The sequence below is a fragment of the Acromyrmex echinatior genome, chromosome 4 (genome assembly GCF_024713525.1).
Source record: "Acromyrmex echinatior isolate Ae372 chromosome 4, ASM2471352v2, whole genome shotgun sequence".
NCBI lineage: Eukaryota > Metazoa > Arthropoda > Insecta > Hymenoptera > Formicidae > Acromyrmex > Acromyrmex echinatior.
The window spans coordinates 1,928,446-1,944,136 of NC_141855.1; the positions used below are offsets into that span (position 1 = coordinate 1,928,446).

At 36.7% G+C, this 15,691-nt stretch overlaps 1 protein-coding gene across 3 annotated transcripts in view; it reads left to right on the plus strand.

Annotated features, from left to right (window-relative positions):
- Positions 1 to 981: 981 nt before the first annotated feature.
- stum (mechanosensory transduction mediator stumble) overlaps positions 982 to 15,691 on the plus strand; it is a 32,497-nt gene continuing 17,787 nt past the window's right edge. Inside the window, exons 1-5 of one of the 3 annotated variants that reach the window (XM_087405242.1) lie at positions 982 to 1,017; positions 1,151 to 1,711; positions 12,331 to 12,392; positions 12,967 to 13,340; positions 13,721 to 15,482. In XM_087405242.1, coding sequence (XP_087261368.1) covers positions 12,983 to 13,340; positions 13,721 to 15,482 — 2,120 coding nt within the window. In that variant the 5' untranslated portion in view covers positions 982 to 1,017; positions 1,151 to 1,711; positions 12,331 to 12,392; positions 12,967 to 12,982. Of the gene's footprint in view, positions 1,712 to 12,330; positions 12,393 to 12,966; positions 13,341 to 13,720; positions 15,483 to 15,691 lie in introns of all 3 variants that reach the window. The other 2 variants (XM_011058496.2, XM_087405243.1) reach the window with 2 other exon arrangements.

The window sequence follows — 15,691 nt, forward strand, 5'->3', positions numbered from 1 at the left end:
TGTTAAATGTGAAAGTATAACATTGATGTTATATTACTGTTAGTCTGTATTTATTGAATATTTTTCAATTTTTTTCTATTGCTTCCAAAAGTTTCTACTTCAGAAGGTTGATATTTTAAAGATTTATCGTTGAAGTTTGTATCTCAAGGAACCTGAGAATTTTCAAGGACTGTTTGGTACGTCCAAAGGGTATATATATTTCCGAAAAATGTTTCCAGTCCTCGACTGGAGAAAGAATATTTGATTTCGGTGTCGTTTGCGTGTAAGAACGGCGCGGCGTTTCCGCTTCGTATTGATGATGACATAAGCGAGGCAGCGCGGATCCCGTGTATTACAAGCCGTGCCCAGCTTTGTTCAATCAAGCTAATGTTCCAATAATTCGGGGCCAACCGGTTAATGAATGAACGAATAGCCTCGACTGAGAGGTTCGATTATAAATGCTTACGTACTATGCTGCGTATTCCGACGCTGCCTGGCCGCACTCTTAGCAAGGTCTGCGCAGTCCCAGAGGCCGAGGGTGAGGGCGAAAGGGTGGAGAACACGTGGGTGGACGTGCAGAAACTTAGGTGTTGCGTGTGAAACTCGAGCGAGCTTTCTCTTCTTTCTTTCTTCGTTTTATTGTAAAATTATCGCGCTTTTAGAATTTTTGTAAAATAATTGATAGTGCCTGGTACTTTCTCCAAGAGTTTCAGAGTTCCTGATGCATTTCCAGAAGCAATTATTCTAGCAATTAAATGCAAAAGATTCTAGAATCTGAATGGGACGCAAAAGTTTCTCGTTATACGGAAGTATCTTGTCTCTGAAACTCCCAAGAAGGTGTCAGATTTTCGAAAAAAGTTTTATTGAAACTTGGAATATTTTTTAATTATAGAAATATTACAAAAATGATCCTATGAGATGTCATATTTTTCGTAAACACAAATATTTTTGCTTTGTGTACATGCTGCAGAATTGAAGAAAAGACCTGCAATTCAAGAAACACTATTGAAGAACAAGTGGACATTTATAAGACTCACAGTAGGTTTTAAATTTTAAAATCGGAATCCATTGAAAAAAGTCTTTTTGCGAGCTAAACTTTAGAGATAAAAGAAAAAGCGAATAACGCCATTCATCCGATCTAATGTCGATCTAATATCTTCTGTTTTAGCAGTATTTTAACTCGATCAGATTACGAAGGTGTCAACTTTCTAGCTTTCTGAAGAGGAACTTCTGAAGAGCTTACGGAAAGGAACGTTTTATCGCAGAAACCGATTGCATTTTCACGAAAGACGAGCGCATTTTCCGCTATCTCATTCTGAGACGAATCGAGAAGCGCCCGGCGACTTTCCACGGTGGAGAACGCGGTGGAGAACGCGTGTTGGTCAACGCGCCCGCGCCTCCCCGAGTGACCACCTTCGGCGGGTATCCCGCGGCCGGCTATAAGTCGCGGCAGGCGAGCCAACGCCAGTGAGGACGCGTTCGTGTTCGCGCGAGGACGCGTGGTGCCGAGATTCGAGGCCGAGGCGACGGGCGAAAGAGAGAGAGAGAAAGAGAGAGAGAGAGAGAGAGAGTGTGTGTATGTGTGTGTGAGAGCCGCGATCCTCCCCCGGGCTCCCACAACCCTCGTGCGCGCATCGTGTGCATGCCGTCGCCACCGCCACTACTGTAGGGGTTGCCGTCGTAAATGGTGCCGAGCCCTGCGACCCCGCGACCCCGTCCACCCGCGAGACAGGTAAGACACATCGCGACCGCCCCCGAGTCGCGAGGCGCGAGTAGGATAGCGGGTTGAGTGGTCGACACTTCTCTCTTGTTGTCTTTTGTCGAAAAAGAGGAGTATAGAACTCTACTAAGCAGGAAATATACTCTGTAAATTCTTTGGAGTGGAGGTCTCACCCCAAAGAATGAAAATTAAGTCAGCCTTGAAAAAGAGTGATTTAATTTTTAATTTTTAAGAATGAGATTTCACTCTTCAGGGTGATAATTTTATTTAAAAGTTTTAGAGAGTATTAAAACATTCTAACAACATTGCAACAACGTTACAACGTTATTGCAATGTTTCGAAATGTTTCTTGTTTATTAGGAGAGACCTCTAATGCTCGTTTCTATTAATGTAGATTAACTTTAATCTCGGTTCAGCTCATTCTTCATCCTTTTTTAATTCTTAAAAGTAGAAAAAGATGGAGAATTAGTTAAAGGATTAAAACTGTGTTGGTAGAAACGGGCCTAATGTCTATTTCCACTAATGTAGATTAACTCTAAGCCCGGTTTAACTTACTTTTTATCTTTTTTCAGTTTAAGTATGAAAAAAAGATAAGGAGTAAATTAATCAAGATTAAACTTAATCTACATTTGTACAACATTTGTAGAAATTACATTTGTATCAATGGACATAAAAATTAGAAAAAGATGAAGCGTAAATTGAATCAAAATTAAAGTTAATCTATATTTGTGGAAATGAACATAAAACCGGTATTCATAGTCAGTTTTTATATTTAATTTTCTTAAATACAATATTAAGATATCATAAATCAGTCACAGATCGGTATTCATAGTTCTCATTTTAAAATTTAACAACTTTTAAAAATTTTCTAAAACTTTTGGAATCATTTTTAAAGAGTGAAATCTTACTCTTAAAAATTGACAATAGAGCCACTCTTTTTCAATACTAGCTCAATTGTCACTTTTCGTCCCTCTTTAGAATTAGATTTCATTCTAAAGATCTTAGAAAGTAATGTCTTAAAATGTTAATACAGCTCTGTGATTGGTTTATGACATTTTAAGACTGTACTTAAGATAGTTTTAAATATCAGACTCAACTATGAATGTGGCCATAGAGTTGTACTTGCATCTTCAAATTATTACTTAAATAAGACGATCTTGAAATAAACACGGACTATGAATACCGGCCTAAGGAACGTTCTAAAGAAAATGTTCAAAAAAGATCCTACATCCTAAAGACGTTCTCAGGACGTCCATCGAATAAAGTGTGCTATGTGGGAAGAAATCAACTGCCACTCAATTTCTTTTCTTTCACTTCAGGAAGATCTCTCTGAACAACCCCGAATATACCCTGTGAAAAGAATCGGTACAATTTTTTATTGATGAACGCTTTATGTTTGTGAAACTTTATGTTTGTCGAAGAGACCTTACAGTTTAAAGTAACTTTGAGAAAGTCACAATCGCGAGTTTATTCTGTCATTCCTCTACGAGATGCACTCAGGACTGTTGCATTGAATCTGGAGAACAATCTTTCCTTGATCGATGTGTGCTTGATGACTTCCAATATGGAGAAACTGCTTTTCTCTCATGTTGAGATCTCTAAACCATCGAAGATTCATACGCGTGTTCTCTAAATGAGTACGGAACAAATCGCGAATCGGATCGAAGTCGAAAGAGTACATGCGATTCGTCCGAGTGATTTATGTCGGTTAATGGTGGTGTATGCTAATTAATGGCGATAGCAAGACACGGAAACGTTTGCATGCAAATGGATGAAAAAACGGCGAGAACAATCTATTTCCCTTTTTAATTGCACTGTCACAGAACGCGAAACTTGATAAAATTTTATTTTTGTAATAATAACTTTTGTAATAACGGTGCCTTCATACTCATATGTATGTAATTCATTTTCTCATCCTGACTTTTTTAATGATTCGTATCTGGATTACCAAAACATTACTGTAATCTTATAGAAGGAAGAATGATCAAAGAAACTTGCAAAAGTAATTTGTGCATAGTATTTTAGTTCGATAACAAAATAGAAATTCTCTTTGGTGATAATTATGAAATAATAATAGTCTATTATAAAACATAATTTGCAAGTAACATGTACATTTGACTCTTGAAAATTCATTCTACAATGTTTCATTTTATATGATGCAAATATCATATAATATACTGATCGATCGCTTTGATTTTTATCGGCTTGCATATTTAATTACAGAGAGAGAGAGAGAGAGAGAGAGAGAGAGAGAGAAGGATTGCCGAAGGCGATTAATAAAATTAGGTAGTGGCGCTTCGTATTTAAAGTAATGTATCTAACATAAACGGTTTTATTTCCAGTCTTTATTAATAGAATTTTATTATTAATAGAATTAATCATAGGATAAAGACTTAGAGCGTCTATTAAATGCCAAGTATTTGAGTGCAGTTTTAAACGATCTGTTTGCGGTTTTATAATTTAACTGCTTTTCTTCTTTACAGATTGCTCGAGCTGTCCTAATTTCAAACATATTTTTCACGTGTAATGCGATTATTAACGTTCGGTACATCCTAATCGCCGGCGAGTTAATTGGCCTTGAGCGATTGAGATCGACACAATTTCTCCCCGCGGAAATCATAATCGACGAAAAGAATTCGCTGAATTAGATTTAAAAAATCGCATGAATCGCTCCGTTCATTCAGCCGAGGAAAGTTTTACACATTTGGTCCCGCTTGCGGTCTATGTACTTGAATTTGAAGGAAATCGATGTAGGAGGCGGCGCCTCGTGTGAACGAAAAATCTTTTTAGGAATGTATCGATCCTCATGAACTGTTTTGACCTTAAAAAGATAACTAACTTTTCTTCACTTACGTTATCAATCGAATCCTCAGATACATTTGCCTATCACTATGTAATCTGAAACACAATTCACTTTAACAAGCCTAGTAAATAAATATAAACAGAAGATATACACGAAAAGAACAGTTTTGCTGAAGTATTTAAAAATTTAGCTAGATACAGATCTAAAAATTGTCTTGGATTATTAAAATAATTATGTAAGACGTTCAAATTAATGGCGAGAATGTCAAAACTTTTGCAATATTGTTTGTTTGTGCGTCTTATATAATTATTTTGATAGTCCAATTATTAGAAATTATTTTCAGATCTGTATGTAGTTAAATTTTTAGATACTCTAGAAAAACCATTGTTCCCATTGTATTTTTTTAATAAGAAGCTTGCGTAATATTTTTGCTTACAATATTTAAAAGATAGTGATTAATTTTAAGTATTAAAATACTGTTGTTTAGTTTAATAGGTACTTAAAATAAATAATTTTTTTAGTAAATTGGACATCATTAAATTCGATTTCAGTAATTTGGAGCAGTAATTGATAAATGTAACCAAGTATTATGAAGAAAAAGGTAAGAAGTGATGACAGAGATGATTTTTGTTCTTTGAGACTAAAGTTTACGATTCACAAAATCGATTGAAGTGAATGACGTCGAGGTTACGGGACACATTTTAAGATTGCACTGCAAGGTTGCGTTTATCGATGACCACGTGGCCTTGAATATTCTCTTCAATAATCATCTTCGAAGTGTAATCGTGATAGTGACTTGCACGCGAGAAATGTTTGTTCACGTGCGGGAATATTTATATTTCATAATATTTTGATTAACATAGTAATGCATGCTTTTATTTGGACAAAGAGAATATAAAATTACATTTAGCTTCACATTACACTTCACATTACACTTCACGTCAATTTCCTCGAGCACATGAAAACATGATTCCCTTTATCACGGTAAAACCAAGATGAGCAAGAAGCGAGTGAAATTTCAGGAGCCACGTTCTCCATTGTGTCCTTTAAAAAGAAAATGGTTTTTGGACCGATATCCATTTCTACAAGAACTTTAGAATTGGCAGTAAAAGAAATCTCTCTGGCTTTCTTAAGCACATGAGATAACAACCGCTTTTTAATGTGTAAACTGTAGATTGATGATGACTTAAAGTAGAGCCGAAACATTCATCTTTACATTATCATGAATATTATTATGAAATATTTATGCTCGTATTCAGTCAGGCTTTATATTTAAAGCTTTCTTAAATTATCTTCAGATGCTTAGTAGTCAATAAAATAATTCGTAGAACATCTGAAGATAAATTTAAGGAAACCTTAAATATAAAGTCTGACTATGAATACATTATTTAAAACAATTAATTAAGGACAATTATAATATTAAAGATAATTTTATTAAAAATTTTATACACTAATTACGTTAGACTCTAGCCCTTCTTTATGTTTTAAAGAATATTTTTTATTTATGCAAAAGATTGTACGTGTATTTTCTTTTTGGCATGAGCTTACGAGCTCGTTTTTATTCCTATCACTTGTCACGCTCGCTGAATCATAACCCCCGAGATCGGCCGAGGGTGGGAACTGGGAGCGGCGCTTTCGAAAATCGCACGAGCGATGGATTTGCGAAACTCTGCGAGGCTTCAGTTATCTAACACGCGCATGCATACGTGTTTATCGCCGAGTGTTTCATGCGAGAAATCGTTCTCGCACAAGGCGCGGTCGAAAAACCGGTACGCCTGAATATATAGAGCGAAGAAGTTCCGGACGCGGTGTAACGTTCGCGTAATACCCGATTATTTCAAGTAAACGGTCATTACGGCCTTGTATTAATTGTTGCATGGCAGACATATTATTTTCTGGTGTGGGCCGTGCGTTAAAACGAGATCCCAGATGATCGGGAGTTTCCCTATTTCGAAACGAAGTTTATGTTGCGTAGTCGTTACGACATTGCGACAATAGAAGCTCGTTAGAGCTAAGAACGAATAGGATTAGTACCTGCTTTGCGAAAAAAAATACACTTTAATGTTCAGTATGGAAGTAAAATATGCATAGTGTCGAAATAATGTTATAGAATGGAAGGAAGGAGATTCTCGTAGCACAATTTAAATTTGTAAAGAGGCAAACTATATCAGAGAAAAGGATCAGAAATTATTCATATTTGGAAAATATTTTTAATATATTTTCTAGAAAATAAATAAATCTAATAAAAATGCACGAAATTAAACAAATTTTTAAAAAGATAATTTGCTATCTTAAACATAAAAGAAATTAGAAATCATTTCTAATTATCTAATAAATATCTAAAAAGAAAAATAAATGGTTTCATGCAGATTCTTAAATATAATAAATAAAAGTATGTTTCTTTTAATCTGTGAAGAATATTTAAGAATATTTAACGATTGAAAGGATTGTTTCAGCTGTCTTTTGCATCCAACAATCGAAGCGTTCCGCGGAAGAATTGATTGTTACGCAAATGTCCCGCTGTCCGGAACTTCCTGGTCGCTAAACGCAGGTGTAAACGAGGTCGTTGACCCCCCCAAGGTACGCGATCTGTATTCTTCGTTCTCCTTCGAGGAATACTGATCGATTCACCGATCAACTGTATGATACCTGCGATTGCAACAGCAAATTTCTTAGTTGCTGCCTATCTGGAAAACAAGGCATCGGTGTGCAATTTAATTAAGTATTACGTGATGCTAATTAAGGACTCGAGCACGGCGCGCCTCTTCCTCAACTTTGTCGCAGCAAATTGGCGGTTGTCACCCGCGGTTTCGTCATGATGAACTGTTTACGCTTTATACTGGTCACTAGAACGTGAGAAGAAAAGTTTTTCTACTGTATTACGGAAGCAAAGTTGCCAGAATAAGATTATAGTACTCATACTTCTTCATTGGAACGAGCAGAGCATGATTGATTGCTACGGCAGTATTTTGAATAAACTTTTAAATTCAAATGTTTTAGCAATTTGTTTAAAACAGATCATAAAATTTGCAAGCGAAACTTCGAATAAATGGATGTTCTTATTTTTAATTATCAGACGAATTTTAGAATAATTTAATAACGTTTTTTTACTTTGATCGATAATAATTTTTTTCAATGTTATGAATTTTCTTTTTATTATATTCATTTTATAAAAAATATTAAAAAATATTTCCGAAATAGTGTATGAATTATAATTTCTGCAGTTTCTTGATATATTTTCAAATTTAAATCATCTTGTAAAAATCTTCCTTCTTCCATTCTGTATTATTTTGAAACTTATGCATATTTCGCTTAATAATAATTTTTATAAATTTCATAAAACATTCTGTTTTATAAAATATTTGAGATTTTTAAACAATTATGATATGAATTTGGATGGATGAGAATAAATCGAATTAAATAAAAGAAATCCTATATTCAGTCAAAACGGATCTTAATACTTAAATATTTATGCGTGCATTTATATACATACATCTGATTCTACAAACCGCGCGTCGAAATCTTCATTGGTCTTGAAATGCAATTACGAACAGAATCAGAGTTGTAATATCACTTATTAAACTGATAAGCAATTTAATAATTTTTGATGCTAATAAGCATCATTATAACAACATTAATAATATGATGTTGATAAGAATCTTATCTGTCTTATCTATCTCTAAGTCTGTCAATAATTTATTGCGAAAAATATTACCTCAATCAGGATTCGAACCCGAATCCCTTGAGATTTTGATTCAATCGCAACGGAGTCAAGTTCAGTTTGGCCCATAATTTTCAAATATATTCGTATAACACGGAAGTTTCACTGCGCTCGCAATCACGATTGATAGCACGATTGGATATTCGGATATAACTTGTTTTACATGCCTCGTAATTTACGTTCGAGATCGCGGCGTCGGTCACTTCTACACGCGCGATGTTCTTATTTAAATTTAAGCGTCGACCTCGTGATCGATTAGGGTATTCAAACAGTGACTAAAGGTCAAATTTGCGCGTTACGTAGAGAAGTACGGTATTCAAACAAACCTTTATAGGTCGGCTTTATATTTTGCATATTATAGATATGTTATTCGAACAATGAGTGAGAGTAAATGCACGATAAGCGATATCAGAAGAGCAAGTTTCGTATATATACACAGTATACATTACATGACAATCGCAACTGTGTTGTGAAATTTTGCGGATCGAAGGTTCTTTTGAGAAGTGCAATTATACGCGGCAATAGAAAATAATAATATGAATATAATATTTTTTACAAACTGTAGTAATTTAAAAAATTTTATCAAAGAGAGTAACGAACGCCTTTATGTTGGATATCTATATCGGAAATACGAACCTGTCTATATCTATGAATGAGATAATCAGTGTGGATTAAATGATAATAGTGCGCACACATGCAATATGAATTTGCAAATATGCAACCTGTCGCACAGAATAAATTAAAGGCACGAAATAAACTGCAGATGTTGACCTCTGATCTCTTCGTACGTTTAACGCAGAGTGCAACCATGCTCTCGATTTCCCGCCGATGCAATGCCGTGAAGTCGCGTAAATTTTTACATTAGGTAATAAGAACTAGAATTGGCCATGCTCGACGCTTAACGCGTTATTAAATTAAGAAACGAGGTTTAATTGGACGAAAGTTGTTTATATCGCGCAACATGATAAAATCAATTTCCGTCTTTCAAAATCACACTCTCTAAAAGTGAATCAATGACTTCAGTGTTACACTTACAACTGATGTAATCAACTAATATTTACTATTTTTTTAGTAATAATACACTGATTTACTTTTAGAGAGCAGACATTAAACGCAAAGCATAAAGAATAATGGTAACAATTTCACGGTTTCACGATCATTTCTATAATAATTGCAGAAAAATGCGAACAGCTAAATGGTATCTCGTGTTTGATAACGAGAAATATAATTACGACTTAAATTTCTATACTTCCCTCAGTTTTTAAATTTCTATTCGTTAAGTACGGCATGGCCGCGTAACGATGGAATCTTAAGTTTCAATCTTTGTAATGATAACGGTAGACAACTCGTTGTTTTTAATGAGATAATTAGGAGCTGTCGTGATGGGCGAAAGTATGCGCCCAGATATCCGTGTTACTTCTGGCTCCTATTCTACCGTCTTCTTCGGGTGCAGTTATTGATGTACGATGGTAATTACATAGAGTGCACGGTGCATCAGTGCATAAGCGGATGTGGAGAATTATGGAAATCGCGAGCTTATTATCGAATCGCGAGATCCAGCGCAGGCTAGCAGGTATTCCTGCTGGTGCCCTTCCTTCCTGATCGCGTAGAGTATAAAATATTTTTAATATATTGTGTACAACATTTTTTACTCCATAAAGAAGGAAAGCAAATCAAACGAAGAGTTTCGTAGAGTCATGTCCATTTTCATCAATGTAGATTAATTTTAATGTCGATTTAATTTACTTTTTATCTTCTTCTGGTAATTAGGAAAAGATAAGGAGTAAGTTAAACCGAGATTAAAGTTAATCCACATCGAGAGAAACGAGCATTAGAAATAGGAGTAATTCTTCGTCGGCAACATGAATTTTAACCCTTCCGTTAGCAATAGAGATTTTCAAGAAATATGTCAAAATTTATTATTGTTCCATATTATATAAAAACCTCTTTTGTGGAACACTTTTGTGAAAAAAATTCTGGCACACTTTTCAAAGCTTTAACAATGGGTTTTCATAATAGAAGTCGGATTATATTTTACTTATTTTTACAGATTTAAATTAGTCTACCAAAATTCATCGTCAAAATATTGATGGTGCCTTTAAAAACTTCAATTTTCGGTTTAAATTGCAGACAGAATCAAAAGTAAACATTGAAATATAACCAAATAAATACTCAATTTCGCATATTTGCGTCTGCCTGCAGTTCTTGTGTACTTTACACCCGCATTTTCGACAGAAACACGAAGGTCCATACGGTTTATGATTATGCACGTAATTCTTATTTACGATTTAGTTAATAAAAAGTAGTTAATCGCGCGCTGGAAACCCTGGTGTACGTGTTCACTGTTTTACTCTTTGCAGTTTCACGATTTACGGCGCATTCATACTCTTGTACTCGCTCCATTGATTCGTGGATGAACGATACTTATAAATCACTCGGTCGCCATTGTAACGGTGAATTACACCTCGGATATTTTCCATTCGTTCGAATCTTAATCGCGAATAAAATACTTGTCGCGGTTGACAAAATAAGACGCGTAAATGTTCGTTTGAGTAGAGGAGATGATGATACCTTGGGACACATTTCTTAACAGAACACAAAATCATAACAAGATCAACATGATATCAAATAAAAATTTCTATAATAGTTAAAAAATCATTTAATAGTTATCGTCATGTCAAGAATTTATCACAAAATTATTGTTAAAAATGTATCGAATGGCATCATTGTTGCCGATATTTCATTTTTCGTTTGTGCATTTTCATCTATTATATCGTATTTTACTGTTGTTCAATTTTTCTTTACACTGCACATCAATAAAGTTATTATTATTATTATTATTATTATTATTATTATTATGCTTTTTCCTGATTTCTATTTGATGCTATCTTTATTATGTTCTTGTGTTCTACTTGTGTAATTATTTTTTTAACAGTAATTCAATGTTAGTTCCAATTGAAAAATAATATAATTGAGCAGTCAATGTTAAAAATTTCATTACTGTTAAAAAATAATTAATGTGTTTTGAGATCAACACATTCTTAGATACCACAGTCTTAGATTTCTTGTTTCTAGATACCCTACTTCTTCGAGTATTCTCGTGGATTGATTTACATTTTAACACACATAAAAGTTATAAATAATAAAATGTTATTTAACTTTAAGGAACTGAGTTACCATTGCTCCTTCGATATATCTAAGTGCAACGAAAATCTTATTTTTAATGTATCGAAGAGATTATCGTAGACTACGGGTCATCTTGATCGAGAGCATTTCGACGAACGTTGAATTAGGTACTCGGTGAACTGTCAAATTTGGAAAGTATATTGGAGCGCGAAACCTCCTTACAACCTACGGTTGACGCAGCGTTGCGCGACGAGACGAGACGATGCGATGCACCAGCCACATCGAGAATTTAGCTCAGCAGTAAGCAGTGATGAATTTGTTCAGGCGATCGTTTGCGAGAGCGTGAATAAAGTGTTGTTCCTTGTATCCGACTAGATACTCTCGTTGCTCGGACACGTGCCAAGCCGCATAGAACGAATTATACGTGCACATTCGTTAATTGCTAACCGCGCCGAGCCGAATCCTTCCTTCCGAGTTCGCAAAGAGACCTGAGAAGCGTCTATTAATATCTCGCAGAAGTATCGCTTGTAATCGAGAACTCGACAAATTTTCCGCAAATAGTCAATCACGAAGAACCGCCATCGACGGAACGGTAATTATATGGAAATTCAAGCGCCGTATTGATCCACATTCCTTGTATGTTATCAATATAATTTCCCGATGCATCGACTGACGAGCAACTAAGAGCAATTGGTAACGAAAATAACGAACGAAAAACGGTTCTCGTCTTCACTGCAGATAAAGTAAAATAAATGCAGTAAAAGTATGCAAAATTTGTTTAAACTTTTCGTATCGGGCGCGAGCTATCGATCGAGCAGGATAGCCGGGACGTTTCCATTTCTGCAATTGCGGTTTTCCATCTGCCGGGCGGAACCGCAATTTTATGTTATCTCGACTTTTATCGAAATAAAAATTTCTCTTTATTTTTTAATGACCGTCACGCACTCTCTCTTTCTCAGTAGAGATTTCTATTCTTTGCAGGTGGGAGTAACGGTGGATCACGGCGTCCCTCTCACTTCGGCGACCTGCATGAAGGGCACCAGGTATGAACATTTCAGTTTAAATTAAATAGAAATTATGAGACGTATTGAACACATACATTGTTTAAAATTAACGGAATTAAATAATATATTAATGGAATAAAAATAAAAATAATTTTACAGCATGCATCAAAATGTATTCTTATTTATATTAATAATATTAAAGAGAAATTTAGATGCAAAAATGAATTTAGAATATTATTAAATAGATACACGATAATTAATCCTCGAATTTAAAATAATCACAATTAATATTCATTGAATATTATTTAAATAATTTAAACATATATTACATACAATAAGTTTAAGAATCAGTAGGTGATTAATTTTACAATTAATGTTAATTTGTCATTATAATTAAAATGTTAAAACAATATGGAGTCACAGTTATTTCCGAATATTTTATTATAATAAATTAAAAAAACAATTTTTTGATTTCTTCTTCCTCTTTTTTTTCCATATTGTTATTTTAAGACTGTGAGCTAAGATTACGAACTGTGTTTGCATAAATGATGCAAGTTCGGGGATTGATGCAAGCGCAGATCAATCATACTAACTAACGTTATGATTTCCCAAGATAGGGTCTGGCAAGAATGAGGCGGAGCGATCATGATGGCCACGTCGCGCGGCAGAACCCACCGCCTTTCCGGGTGCTGGCCATCCCCGACAACATGTACCTGTCGCCGCCGCCCCCGCGGGCGCCCGAGCCCTACAAGGTCGCCCCGACGTCGACATCCTTCGGCAGGGCACATCGTCGTTCCAGCTTCGTGATACTTGCTGAGTCCAGGCCGGCGAGTCCAGAAACTGGCGATGCGTCGTCCACTTTGCCGACAGGAAGGGTCTCGCCCTTCCGCGGACGTGGCTTTAAAGGACCACCCCCTCGCTCAATGTCGAGGCCGCAATCGCCAGAAGTTGCCGGAGATGGACGTCGACGTAAAGCCGAGCGAAGGGGTGAGTAGGCGAATTTTTATCGAGAACAAGTCGAAGATTTCTGATACCAAAAATAATTGTAATTATAGTTATTTTTGAGGCTTGCCAACTATATATATTGTTTGTTTGTAGAACTATACATATATTATTATTAACATTAGTAATAATAATCATAATTACAGTAACTTGTAATTATAGTCACAAATAAGGTAAAACAGGGTAATTAGTATAAGTTAATAAAAATTTTTAAAGATTGAGATCGTGTATTCAATTTCTGTTAACTTATCCAAATTACCCCGTTTTACCTTAATAAAATTTATTTTTCGCAGTGTTTTTATTACCATCGAAATATGATCTTTGTCAACGATACTTCTTGTTAAATCATTTGTTATATCTTGCAGTGTCGTTGTCGCAACAGAACAGTCCCAGAAGAAGTCTGATACCGCAGCCGACTTATCGTCAGCGGTCCACCTCCTTGACAAAGGACAACGAGCGTTCGCCGTCACCGAAGATTGGTCGTCGAGTCGACTCGAAGACGCGACTAAATGTCTCGGACTCACGAAATCGATTGAACGCGTCCGATTCCAAGTCGCGGCTGAACGACTCGAAGACGCGTTTGAACAAATCCGATTCTCGGAGTCATACGAATCTAACCGAAGCCAAGACTCGTTTCATCTCCAATTCCACTAGTAATCTCAATAATAACTCGATGGCGACGCGTCGACAACCGACGAAAGGCTCAACGCGACTCTCACCGATCCAAGGTACTCCGACAAAACCGGAGAAGACGACTCCTCGATCGAACGTAAGAGGAAAAGACACCACGAAACAATCTCCTACGAAGATATCGAGAAGAGCAACGTCGCCGCAGAAGAACCCCGCTGCTCGAAAGGACAATCAGAACAGAAGTCCCAGCAAGGAACGCCTCCTTTCACCATCAAAGATTCCCTTGAAGACGAGCAAGGCAAACGGTTCGTCGAATATCGGCAGGTTTATCTCGATACCTGAACAGAGCACCGGAAAGACGGAAAGATTTGCAAAAGAAAGCAAAAGCGACAAACAGGCAGGCCAATCAGTTCAGAATAGTCGATCTGAACTGAGTTCGAAGGAAAATGAAATGAATGAGAATTCCTCGGCCACTGCGGACGATGTGGATCTTATAGATCTTCTAAAGCAAACCTCGCAGGCAATCGGCACGTCTAGTGAACGGTTGGTAAACACCACGACGACCACAGCAGTGCAACCTCTGCATATCGACGCGAATACACTTCTCGTGGAGCGTAATGACGGCTCAACGACGAATCAGCAAAAGGAACGGTCAGACGGAACACTCAAGTCTTCTATTTCTCCTGTATCTAAAAGCGAATCGCCGATGCCTTCGACACCGAATGCAGCATCAACGAGCCAGAAATCCTCGCCGTTTGTCGAAAATCAGTCGGTCAAGACAACTCAAGCGATTAATCCTGGAAATGATAAGAAGGACTCTCCTGTCGGTGCAGAAGGTAGCACTGGAGGTCACTCAAAGAGCGGTAGCGTCAGTCAATCTATGAAGAGCGTTAAGATGAATGATGAATCGCGTTCTAGTAATCAGTCTTCTGCTAATCAGCGTTCTGGCAGAAACAGTCAAAATGTTCGCGGGTCCAGATCAAGTGATGGAAAAGCTACGGAAGAATCGAAAGCTACTTCGACAACGGAAATTAAAAGTGGTTCTTCTGCAGGCAGCAAGACGACCGCGAGTCGTGAAGGTCCAACAAATGATAAGATGCCCACGGTGATGGAGAACGACTTGAAGGTTAAAGCGACTGAAGAGGCGAAGACAGTGAATAACGTGACAATGAGCAACAATACGATAACGAACAACGTGGCAAAGAGTAACAATGTGAATCCCAAAGTCGGTGCAGTGAACGCAGGTGTGAACAGTGATGCTGTGGTTCGAACAAGGAACGAGAATCGCGGTAGCGATGCCTCCCTGAAATCCTCCACCGGCGTGTCCACGGACTCGATCGAGAGTGTAAGGTCGACGGACACGGGGGTGAGTGTGAACACGGTCAGAGGGGTGTCCTCGCCGAGGGAGAAAACGGGTCTGCATGCGGTGAAGCGGCCGCAGGAGATCGAGACTCTCAGCGGTAACATCGTACGCATCGAGCAGAATGGAGAACCAGCGTGAGTCTTGATTTTTATTATTCTATTTAATTACACATTATGTGTGAAAATTGATATACCTCACATTTTCTCTCTTTAATATTAATTGTAAGTGAAAATTGACTGATAAGATTAAATACACATGAATGAAAACTGCCACTCGATTAAGAGGATTTTTTGTGTCTAATAATATTTCTCGTGAATTTATACAATTTTCAATTTAAGTAAAT